We start from the raw sequence: 12340 nt of genomic DNA, 5'->3' as shown, positions 1-12340 counted from the left end.
AGTTGAAGTATCAAAACCAGCCCCCACCGTAGATATGTTACAGCCTACTACAGAAATACTCACGTGTTGCCCCCTCCCCCATGGGTTAAAGGCCTGTTTTGAAGCCAAACCCTCATTACCGGAGTCGCCTTCAAATGTCTTTGTTAGTGGTGCTCCTTGGGTGGGGAGCAGGGCAGTTTTCTTATTCGTGGAGTATAGGAGCCACTCTCTAAGACAATTTGCTTCAAAAAAATTTTAATGCAGTTGCCGAAGTTGGAATGATCTTTTTGATTACAGAAGGAATCAGTGACATCTTCATTCTCTTAACTGAGGCCAGTAAGCTTAGGAATTCAGCAGTCTTCAGATTCTGTGACTGTTACAAAAGAGGAGCCCTACATTCGAAGACTGTTAATTAGTTATTAATATTTGTACAGGGCGACCCTGTAGTTAAGTGATTAAGCGCTAGCCTAACTTCCTACAAGGTCCTAAATTTAATTCCCAAAACTTTAGGGAAGGAACAAAAAAAATGCATCAGTTGTAAATATTCAGACTATAGCTGGGGGTGAGTGGAAAATGAAATGGGTAAGTAATATCAGGTCAGCTTTTGCCACCAAATAAGTTTGTGCAGTACTTAGGAGATTGCAAATTTTTTTTATTGCTTTCTGCTTTGAAAATAGAGGTTTGTGGCCATATTGTATCTGTTGTAAAAGCTAACATTTGTTGAGTTTTTGCTCAGTGTCAGGCAGCGACTTAGGTGATTTATTTACAGATTTATATAAGCCTCAGCAAATCTCTGGAAAATACCCATTTGCTCTCATGTATGAGACTCACAAAACTGGATCTGACCATAGGCCAGACAGGCAGTCTACTCTGGTGGCTTTTTTGTTCTATACATGAGGAAGAGAAGATGGGGCTGGAGAGTGAAGAGAGGTGGCTCAGGTTGAAAGCAGCTGTGCTCTTGCAGAGAACTGGAGTCCTGTCCCAGCATTCACGTGAGGCGGCTCACAGCCTCCTGTAACTGCAGGGAATTGTGAACAAACCCGTGTACACTTTTTAAAATTTTAAGAATGGCAAGAGGAGAGAATTGGGTATTTGATGCTTATCCGCTATTTTCTAGTTTTAGTCACTGGGTCAGATGAAGTCCTGTTTAGTTCCCATGTGGCATTACAGCCCATTCTAACTTCATGAAAAAACTGAAATTGACTCAATCAAGTAAACTATAAAGCTGAATTAGTACTCTTGTTCAAAACGCTCTGCTAAAACTTCTTACTGCTTTCTGGTACTCCAGCCAACCTGAACTGCTGCTGCCTTCCCATAGACTGGTCTCCCTCTGGTTTTATACAAACTGTTCTTTCTCTGGAGCCTGTCTTTAACCTAATACTCTTCCTTTTGTTCCACATCGCAGAGATACCAGTTCTCAAGAATGTCTGTGCCATGGCACTAATTACTCTAAAGCTTGGTTTCAATAAATAGGAATAGATTATAAAAACTCCTACTGTGAACTTCAGATGTTCAAAACATTCTAAGCTCTTTTAGTTACCGAGTTATCAAATGGAGTATAATCTGTTAAATTACACAGTACTAACAGTACTAATAGCTAACAATTCTAATTCAGAATCTGCTATCAATATAATATATACTATTGTAATACCCAAAATTAACCTGTAAGCCCCACCCATCCAAGAACCAGGTAACTTCCTGGAATACTAAGAGTTGTATTTCTTGGAAAATAATAAAGCCTCATGGGAAAGTATGGTGGCCAATGAGTTTTGTCCGTGAAGGCCCCTACAACACGTGTCTCTGGACCACACAGCTAGAGGTTCCAGGGAGTGTTCCTGACCAAAGTCCATCTCTTGGTCAGTATTTAATATCGAATAAAACTTCCTTCAAATTTGGCCCAAAATGGTGGGATTGGTTTTTCTCTGGTGAATCTCAGAATTAGCATTATCACATTCACCCATACAAAACCCACAAAAGTCCTAATTTTCCTTGGTTTCTCTAAATTTATATATCTGTGTGGTGTGTATGATGTTGTATGTATGATATATGTATGTCTTTAGATTCTTGAGCTTCAGCTGGTGGTGAGGTATCAAGGAGTCTCAGCTTTTACATGATTGTTAAGAACCTTGCTTTTGTTAAAAAGGTTTGATGTTCATGTTTAAGTATAGAATCTTATACTATTTGGTCTCCTGTCAAAGTTTGATGGCTTCCCCTCTAAAGTATTGTTTGCCAATTGTCATTAATAGCTCAATGGATTTTTAGCTTTTTTAAAGTTGAATGAGGATGATTTCCTTAAAGACCATGAAATCTATTGGCATGTGTTTTTCTCTTCTAGTGACTGGCAAAAGAATTTACACGTTTTCTATTTTTACTCTAAAGAAATGTGGTTTTCACTCTGAAAATAATGAAACCCTATCTAAAAAGGGAAGGAAGAGAGAGCAGAGAAAGTAAATATCAGTATGCCAGTGTTTGCTTTACCTTCCTCTTGAATAAGACCTCACATTTTAAATAGTAGTGGAAAGTTTCTTGAACTAAAAGCTTGTAATTGTGCAAAAAGAAAAAAAAGGGAGCCGTGTGTGTGTGTGTGTGTGTGTGTGTGTGTGTGTGTTTGAGCCTAAGTTGTGTAACATACAGGGTAGCCTCAAGTTCTCAGTCCTGCCTCAGTACCAAGGCCTCCAGAAGATTATAGATGTGCACCATCTCACCCAACATTGAACGTACTCTTGACCAGAGCTACATCCACCTGTCACAGTGCGGTTGGCTGTTTATATGGCTTTTGAGAAAATCTAGGTATTATAATATTCTACAACCTAGCTCAAGCCTCATGATGACAGCTAACATCAGTGTTGTTTACTGCTGTAGAGGGTGGGACCTGGAAGAATGGAGCCTATTAATAAGTGAGCTGGACTGAAGTCTTATGTAATAACCCACTTTATTCAGAGCATCAGACAGTCTATGCTCTTGAGGATTAAGAGGAGTCAGGTGAGTGATGTGTACAGTCATAAGGACAAGTCTGTAGTCAGCAAAAGTGTCTTTCCATAGAGACATAAACAAGCAACAGGAACCAGTTGTAATGAATAATCGATCTAAAGTAAACTCACTCCTACCTGATATATCTGGGAGGAGCACAAAAATATATTCCAAGAACAATTCTATGTTTTTTGAAGAAACTGGGCATACAACTTGGTTTCTTAGGATTTTCTCATAAGAACTCAGAAATCTCAAATGATTCCATTTTTACACCGTGGTCTGACACCCTTCCCTTTTTTATGGTTTTTTTTTTTTAACACAAGATGTCCAGAGTGGTTTTGTTTTTGAGTTGTTGTAGATAAATCTAATTATCATTTGATGCATGGATATCCTGTAAGTCAACATGATAAATACAGTAACCTTAGAACAGTGAAAGTATTGTGTGTAATACTCTGCCACTAAGATCAGGGCTCTAAACTATGTCCAGCACTATTGGTTACATTATTGATTAGAGAATAGCTTGAAAAGAGACTCATTGTTATTCCTGGTATCTTGTAGAACGGAAGCCCATACCTGCCCTTAGCAGGCATACAAATATTATTCTGTGCTATGCAAATAGGAAGTGATTTAAATCTCAAGGAAAAATTAAATGCAGTCCCTTCTTCAGATGAATGAATGAGTCTATTATGGCCAGGTATAAACACGGATTCATTAGTACAGTAACTTCTCCCTTGGTGTATGGGAGCCATAGTTTGGCCCAGGTGGGGAGACATGACTTCTGATGATATGGTTGATATCTCCCTTTGCCCTTTAGTTGGATCTGCTGTCTTTCTTGTGACTTCCACTGTCTCCTTGCCCTCACCGTTGACCTTAACAGTCTGGGCCTGGAGGAACTGAAGAAGAATCCATTAGTGTTTTAATATGTCCATACGAAATGACAGATGTATACTCTTCCCAATTTTCTTCTGGAAAAGTAAAAATAGGACAGATTAATGCATCAGCTTGTATATTTCCCTCTGTAATAAAACCAGCGAGGTTAGTTAGACAAAGAATGTATGCAGGATTTTAACCAGATGATGTAGTTCTTGTAGTAATGGAAGCATCACAATGTGAAGACAGAATTAAAGCAGTTTCTATTGAAGGAAGGAATCCTACAACGTAAGCAGGATCTGAAACACTGTGGGTTTGTGAATTAACCATAATAAATCAAAACAGCTATTTCCACCTGTTGGGCTGAGGAAAAGCAGTATTAATAGATTGAGTATTTAGACCATGGGTCCTTCCTATACCCTTGGGTGAGCCATCAACAAAATAAATAAATATCTGCCTGTGGAATGTGAGAAGATTGAACAATTTTTTAAATCACAAACTCAGTTTGTATGAGAAAATCCCATAGCTTACCAGCTGGATAATGATTTTATTATCTTCCATAGTAATAGTTAAGTGAAATTTGACAAAATTACAGAATAGAGTTCTGTAATGCTCTTAAAAACTGATAGTTAAGGGTAATATAATACAGCAGGTATCAAACCCATATAATTGTTGACATTGGTCCTCCCCTGATTTAGTAATTGAGCAAGAAGGGTAAGGTAAGCAGTTAGCATTTTATGGCCCTTGTGGTGTAAATGAATTCATTCCAAAGGTTTATCCTCCTTGTGCTATATAATGCCTGTAGGAAACCATTTAGTAAGGAGAATGAGTAAGTTTAAAGGCAGTGAAGAATCCACAGGATTTTTTTTTTTTTTTTGAGTTTTTTTTTTTAGTCGGGATTCAAATAGCTAAAGTTCTTTTATTGTTTTTAGAGATAATATTTGAGGACTGTACAGTATTATCTCTTCCTTTTTAAATAGATGGGTTAGTGCATATAAACATTTTTATTTTGATGAAATTGCAATAGGAATACCACACATAGTGCATGAGACTGGGTAGGAATTGGTAAATGAATTCTGTCTCTGCCGTTTCCTAGCTTGTCTAGGTTGTAAACTTAGCATTTCCAAAGATTCTCCTAAGTCCGTATAAGATCAGGTTGATTATCAAATCCCTCACCCCATGCTTCAGGGTCATATTCAGGCAGTGGAGGGCAGATACTGGTAGCTAAGGAGGCTTCGGTAGGGAATCTGAGAGCGGCATCACCAGCAGAGCTACCGGCGATGCTGTTTTTACTTTAGATTGTGCCTGAACAGAAAAAGTGTCTTTTTTTTTTTTTTTTTTTTTTTTGCCTCTTTTACCAATTTTTACCAATTGATCAAGTGACCCAAAACTGAACAAGTCCCTTTTCTGGATGCCGCTTGTCCCTACTCAAGAGGCAGTGGGTCAGGCTGAAGAGATGGCTCAGCAGTTAAGAATACTGACATCTCTTCTAGAGGACCTGAGTTAAATTCCCAGCAACCACATGGTGGCTCACAACCATCTGTAATGGGGTCTGATGCTTTCGTCTGGTGTGGTGTACTCAGATACATAAAATAAATAAATAAATTTTTTAAAAAAGAGGCAGTGGGTCCTAGGAGAATGGAGCTGATGAACGAGGTAGACCACAGCGGGGAGCCCTGTGGGAGGGTTGTAGGAGCTAGAGGGCCAAGGACACCAAAAGGACGCGGCCCATAGACTCAACTAACCAGTGCTCATAAGGGCTCCCAGAGACTGAACAGACAGTTGGAGCCTGTGTGGGTCTGAACTAGGTCCTCTGCATATATGTTCTTGTTGTGTGGGAGCAGGGGCTGACTGTGACACTTTGGCTTGCTTTGGGGACTCTTCCTCCTATTGGGTTGCTTGTTCCAGCCTTGATATGAGAGTATATGCCTAATCTTATTATAACTCGTTATACCATGTCAATCCCTGGGAGACCTGCTCTTTTTTAAAGGAAAGGTAGCCGTGGATGTCGGGAGCCGAGAGGGAGAGGAGGGGAGGGGAGGGAAACTGGTCAGGATGTAATACATGAGAAAAGAAGAAATGAATGAGAAAGATAAGCTAAGTCTCATGCAGTAGTCCACCTCACTCAGCACCTCAGACGATCTGTAGAGTTAAGGGACTCATATGAGTAAAGTGTCCAGTCTCAAGGGCAAGCTTCTTGAAGCGTACTCCAACACAATAGAAACAAAAACTTGGAGCGTGCGTTTTTGTTTTGTGTTTGTCTCCAAATCTCAAACTAAGAACAAGAATCATGCTCAAACATCAGAAACCTTTTCTCTGTGTACTACCATTACTATTTAACCTTTTGTTCCTTGAGTCCTAGCTAATGCTGAAGAAAAGGGATCTGTTGGTATTGGGAAAATCCGATAAAACTGTTGCCTGGAAACTATAGAATCAACTGGGAAAACTTTTTCAGGGAAGAAAGTAATCCAGTAATATCATAGCTTCCAAAAGTTATATTCTGCTCAGATATGAGTGATTAGTTAGAGAAATGGCTCAAGGGGCTATTTTACCCACATGAAAAAGAGCTAGAAACCTCTGAAAAGAAAGGTGCAAGCCGGGCGGTGGTGGTGCACGCTTTTAATCCCAGCACTTGGGAGGCAGAGGCAGGCAGATCTCTGAGTTTGAGGCCAGCCTGGTCTACAGAGTGAGTTCCAGGACAGCCAGGGCTATACAGAGAAACCCTGTCTCGAAAAACCAAAAGAAAAAAAAGAAAGAAAGAAAGGTGCACCAAGGTGGGTGTGGTGGCCCACTGGAGTCTCAGGTACTCTGCTCAGAGTGCTGGGACAGGAACGCTTGAGCCCCAAGTTCAGTCCCAATCTGGGAACAATGACACCCTATCTAAAAAGGAAAGCACATATTAGTATATGCCTGTACCTTGTTCTGGATGAGATCTGATGTTTTAAACACATCTGCTATTTCCCAAACTCATCGATAAACAGGCATTTTTCCACCGGAACACTGGGTGTTTTGTTCTTACTTTTCTGGAAAAAGTAACCATGAACTTCAGGAATATCTGAAGAAACTACAAGGTAGCTAGCAGAACTGTTTAAAATGCAAAGGAATCTTAGTTAAATGTGAGTACTTCCTGTAGGTGGGCAGGGGGAGAGTCCTCCATACTTGTGAGGATAATTGTCTGTACTGCATGGTCAGCTGGGGTCAGGCTGTACCTGTGTTTGAACCTCTTCTCTGCTTGTTTTCTGCACCTGTAAGCTGGGGTGGTAATAACATTTGCATCGTAGAGAATATCCCTGTTTGCAGTAAACACTCAGTAAATATTATATTGTCAGTGGTAGCAAGAGTTTTAAATGTACCATGTTCCACTGAGAAGGACTTAGAAGAATTGAGAAATGATAAACATGTTAAACCACAAACATACTCTTGAAGTAGTTATCTTTATTTTAATTAACTTAATTATTTTATGTATATGAGTACATTGTAGCTGTCTCAGACACACCAGAAGAGGGCATCGGATCCCATTGCAGATGGTTGTGAGCCACCATATTGTTGCTGGTAATTCAGTCAGGACCTCTGGAAGCGCAGTCAGTGCTCTTAACCTCTGAGCCATCTCTCCAGCCCCAGTTATCTTTGTTAAGCACAAAATTGAGCTCACAAGTAGAAACAGATTAATAAGCTATAAGAAATTAAAGTTTTTAATACCAAAAGAAATACCACTTAAAAGAGTTAAAAGGACCTTTGCAGAAAGTTCTTGTCTCATAAAACAGCTAGTGTTCTTTCCATGTGACAAAATGGTGTAGATGGAATGATGTGTTATTACCAATTATTAAATTATCAAGGTGGGGGAAGAGGGCCTGCTGTCTTATTCTGGTCTTACAAAAGTCAGTGACCAATAAAAGCAGACTAAAAAAATGACAGCAGGGGTCAGGTGACCGAAAAGGAATGGACATCTTCTAGGATGGCAGAAGTGTATCTTGTTAGAGTGGCCAGAACTTAAGGTAAACACTTAATCTTTGTACCTTATCCAGTGTTGAGTACTTCAACTTAAAAATTGGTAAGGGATGGGGTACCACATAAACCAGACATCATAGCAGGAGGATCAGAAATTCAAGGATATCCTCTGCTACATACCAAGTTCAAGGATAGTCTGGTATACACAGATCCTGTTTCAAAAAAATAAAAAAGATTGGTTAGGGCACTTGCCTAGCACAAACAAGGCCCTAGATTCCATCTCTGGTACTGTGGTTGACCAGTGAAGCAAGAGCTTCATCATCCAGTGATGGCTGAATACTCACAGGAAGTAAATATAATTGGGGCCTGAGTTTCTCAAGATTTAGTAATATCCAGAGGTAAAGGAGTTTGACGGTCACAGCACAAGTTTGCAGAGGTTGTGCCAGGTGGACTTTTAGGAAGTTTGTGTGTTTGGCTCTAGTCCATTCCTGGTGCTTTTTCCTGATTATGCATAATTAGATTAGAGGAGAGAGAAGTGTATATTTGCTGTGCCAATGTTTAAAAGAACCTATGCTGCCACAAAAGTCAGAGTAACAAGTACATTATACAGATTGAGCAGGTTATAGTTAGGGAAAAAAATACATATATACACATGAATACATATAGCTCACACATGTATAACAATTTTTAAATGAGGACATGAATTTGAAAAAGCAAGCAGGGTTATTTGGAAGAATTTGGAAGAAGGGAGAAAGAAAAATTATCTAGTTATAATCTCAAAAATTAATTTTTTTTTAAAAGCTCAGCAACCCATTAAACAGTGTTTGTTCGTGGCCTTTGCTTCAGTTTATAATGCTGGGTTCCTGCCTGACTTCCCTCGGTAATGAACTATGACCTGGAAGTTGTAAAATAAATACACCCTACCCTAGTGCCCCTCCCCAGCAAAAGGAAGGAGGAAGGAAGGGAGGGAGGGAGGGAGGGAGGGAGGGAGGGTCGGTCTAAGGAAAGGAGAGAGAAATCAGTACCTGGTGGGGCCTGGCTGAGCTGTTGTATTTTTGGCTGTGTGGAAGGAGTTTCTACCAAGGATCTTAGTCCTGCAGGATCGCTTGAACCCAGGAGTTTGAGAGTCTCCTGGTCAGTAAGAACCCTCTGGTAGAAAAATACAATCATGAGAAGAATGGAATTGGTATGGCTATCTTAATTTTAGTAGAAATTTTTTCCTATATAAAAGAAAACATAATTCTAGCAGTTAGGTGGCAGAGGCAGGGGGAATCTTTGCAAGTTCAAGGCCAGCCTGGTCTAAGAGAGAGAGTTTCAGGACAGCTAGCGCTACACAGAGAAACCCCATCTTAATCAGTAGAAAAAAGAAATGAGAAATATTCCATGTAAGTAAAATGTATACACAAAAACAAAATCCTTCTAAAATGTATAAGAAAATATAAACACTAATTTTGCCCTTTTTTTTTTTTTCTTTTTTAGGAAAATGTCAGATGAATTTTCGGTAAGTTGAACCAGCTGTTTTTCTTTTTCCTTTCCCTTTCTTTCTTTCTTTCTTTCTTTCTTTCTTTCTTTCTTTCTTTCTTTCTTTCTTTCTTTCTTTCTTCTTTTTTTTTTTAATTGGAAAACATAGGCCTGGCAAGAACTGTGGTTCATGCTAGTAATGCTGGCCTGTAGAGAGAGGCTGGACTGGGGCTGGAAGAGTGTGAGTTCCAAGCCTGAGCTCTGCAGTGAGACCCTGCTCCTGATAAACAGAGAAAACGCTATTGTGGAAACACAGTTTCAACTGGAAAATAGCTAAGTCTTTTTTGGTTTTTTGAGACAGGGTTTCTCTGTGTAGCCCTGGCTGTCCTGGAACTCACTCTGTAGACCAGGCTGGCCTCGAACTCAGAAATCCTCCTGCCTCTGCCTCCCAAGTGCTGGGATTAAAGGCGTGCGCCACCACTGCCCGGCTTCTAAGTCTTTTTCTTGAAAAGATACATGCTTGGACTTTTTAGGCATGACTTTGGATTATTTTGTGTGTGTGTGTGTGTGTGTGTGTGTGTGTGTGTGTGTGTGTGTGTGTGTGTGTGTTAATATATGCCATGTGTGTGCAGGTGACCGTAGAGAGAGGAGGTGTTGGATCCCATGAAGCTGTAATTAGAAGTGGTTGTGCTGGAACCATCCCTCCAGCCCCTAGACATGGACCTTGATAAGTAATTTGTGTGTGTGCATGTGTGCACACACACACTCAGATCATTGATTATAAAGTATCTAGGCATGGTTATAAAGTAATGCAATGTTTTGTTATTTTTCTCTTTGGTCTGGCAGTAATATTATAATCCCAACATTTATTGAAAGTTATTGGCCAGACATAGTGGTATGGCACACACCTATAATCTCAGCACTTGAGAGGTAGAGGCAGCAGAATTACAAATTTAAGGCTGGGTCTAGAGAGATGCCTCAGTGGTTAAGAGTACTTAGTGCTCTTGCAGGGAATCTGAGTTTAGTCCCACTATACATCAAGAGGCTGATAACCACCTATAACTTCATTCAGTTCCAGGAGACCTAACACCCTTTGGCCTCTGCCAGCACCAGGCATACATGTGATGTGTCTGAACTTAGGAAGGCACATTGTTCTAGTTTGCTTTCTGTTGCTGTAATGAAGAGCATGACGAAAAGCAACTTAGGAAGGAAAGGGTTGGTTTCATCCTCCAGCTTGAAGTCCATCATAATGTGAAGCCAGGGTGGGAACTCAAGGCAAGGCCTGGAGGCAGGGACTAGGACATAAGCCTTGGAGGACCACTGGCTTGCTTCTTGGAGTCACATTTAGCTTCCTTTGTTATATCTACCAGGACTACCTTTCCAGGCATTCTACCTCCCACAGAGGACATTAATCAAGAAAATACCCAGGGTTTGCCTGCAGGCCAGACTAGGAGAAGCATTTTCTTAGTTGAAGTTCACTCTTCCCACATGAATCCAGCTTATGTCAAGTTGGTAAAACAAACCAACCACCGGCCGGGCGGTGGTGGCGCACGCCTTTAATCCCAGCACTTGGGAGGCAGAGGCAGGCGGATTTCTGAGTTCGAGGCCAGCCTGGTCTACAGAGTGAGTTCCAGGACAGCCAGGGCTACACAGAGAAACCCTGTCTCAAAAAAACAAACAAAAACAAAAAAAAAACCAACCACCATGCACACATACATAGATAACAATAAGTTGTTTTTAAAGTTCAGGGTTAGCCTGGGCTACATGAAACATTGTCTCTAAAAGAATGTATTTTATCTTAAACTATTTATATAAATTGTCTGATGTAATGATGAAATTAACCCTAAAACTGCTTTGGAAACTAAAAGGTAAAGGCTGAGACTTCTCTGTAGAGATCCTATGCTATTTACCACACTGCATTCTCTTTGTGGTTCAGAAATGAAGAGTCTTAGAACTTGCTGTACTTACAACAGTTGAGCTTTGGAGAATTTGCACTGTAGAGTTAATGTTGAAGGTAACGTCTCAAGTTCTTTAACAAGAGGTTCTCAGATGAGTAGAGGCTTGTAATCCTGGGGTTGTGCATGGTTTGTAGGGGACTATCATCATGTTTGCTTTGACTTGCTCCTGGGTAAGAGAGGTCAGATGTACCTATTTTGTATTACAGTTGGCAGATGCGCTACCTGAACAGTCCTCTGCCAAACCGCCTGCTGTGACCAATACAAAAGCTGGCCATTCTTCTCAAGGGTGGCCAGGCTCCAGCCCGTGGAGTAGTCCAAGTGCTCCGCCTGCGATGCCATCTGGACTCCCGCCGAGTAGTGCAGCACCCTCTACTGTGCCTTTTGGACCAGTACCAACAGGAATGTATCCCTCAATGCCTCCAACTGGACCACCCCCAGGACCCCCTGGACCCTTTCCTCCTTCTGGACCATCATGTCCCCCACCTGGTGTTCCTTATCCAGCCCCTGCTGTGCCAGGCCCTGGCCCCACAGGGCCATATGCTACACCAAATATGCCTATGCCAGAGCTACCTAGGCCATATGGTGCACCCACAGATCCAGCTGCAGCTGGTACTTTAGGTCCATGGGGATCCATCTCTTCTGGACCTTGGGCACCAGGAATTCCGGGGCAGCATCCTACTATGCCACCGTATCGATCTCCAGGGCCATATCCCACTGTTCCTCCTCCAGTGTCCGGAGCACCACCTGTTCCATGGGGCACTGTACCACCAGGAGCCTGGGGACCACCAGCGCCATATCCTGGCCCTGCAGGATCATACCCCACGCCAGGACCCCATCCTACTCTGAATAATCCTTACCAAGTGCCTTCAGGACCTGCTGGTGCTCCGCCAATGCCTGGTGGCCCCCACGTAAGTGTTCAGCTTGTTATTGCATGTGTAGTCAGAGTCACATTGGCACAACTGAAGGTCATTGGGAAATTAGAGACCTCTTCTAATACAACACTTAAAATAGTTGTCAATCTATAACCTGAGTAAATGGGAGAAATTCAGCTTGAGGCACAGCATTTTAAAGGGCAAGAGAGTACGTGTGCTGAAACTAGAAAGGGAAGAGCCTGAGGACATTGCACTGTGATGAACAGTGTGCTCCTTAGCACC

General features: G+C 41.4%; 1 protein-coding gene across 2 annotated transcripts in view; it reads left to right on the top strand.

Moving 5' to 3' along the window:
• The window catches only part of Mapk1ip1l (mitogen-activated protein kinase 1 interacting protein 1 like), a 32295-nt gene that overhangs the window by 7315 nt on the left and 12640 nt on the right, over nucleotides 1-12340 (top strand). For both annotated transcript variants that reach the window (XM_034497730.2, XM_034497729.2), the window contains 2 exons: nucleotides 9247-9268; nucleotides 11393-12094. In XM_034497730.2, coding sequence (XP_034353621.1) covers nucleotides 9251-9268; nucleotides 11393-12094 — 720 coding nt within the window. In that variant the 5' untranslated portion in view covers nucleotides 9247-9250. The remainder of the gene's footprint in view (nucleotides 1-9246; nucleotides 9269-11392; nucleotides 12095-12340) is intronic.

The sequence above is a fragment of the Arvicanthis niloticus genome, chromosome 3, assembly GCF_011762505.2.
Source record: "Arvicanthis niloticus isolate mArvNil1 chromosome 3, mArvNil1.pat.X, whole genome shotgun sequence".
Taxonomy (NCBI): domain Eukaryota; kingdom Metazoa; phylum Chordata; class Mammalia; order Rodentia; family Muridae; genus Arvicanthis; species Arvicanthis niloticus.
The sequence above is the reverse complement of the archived record's forward strand: the minus strand, read 5'-3'. Positions and strand labels throughout refer to the sequence as shown.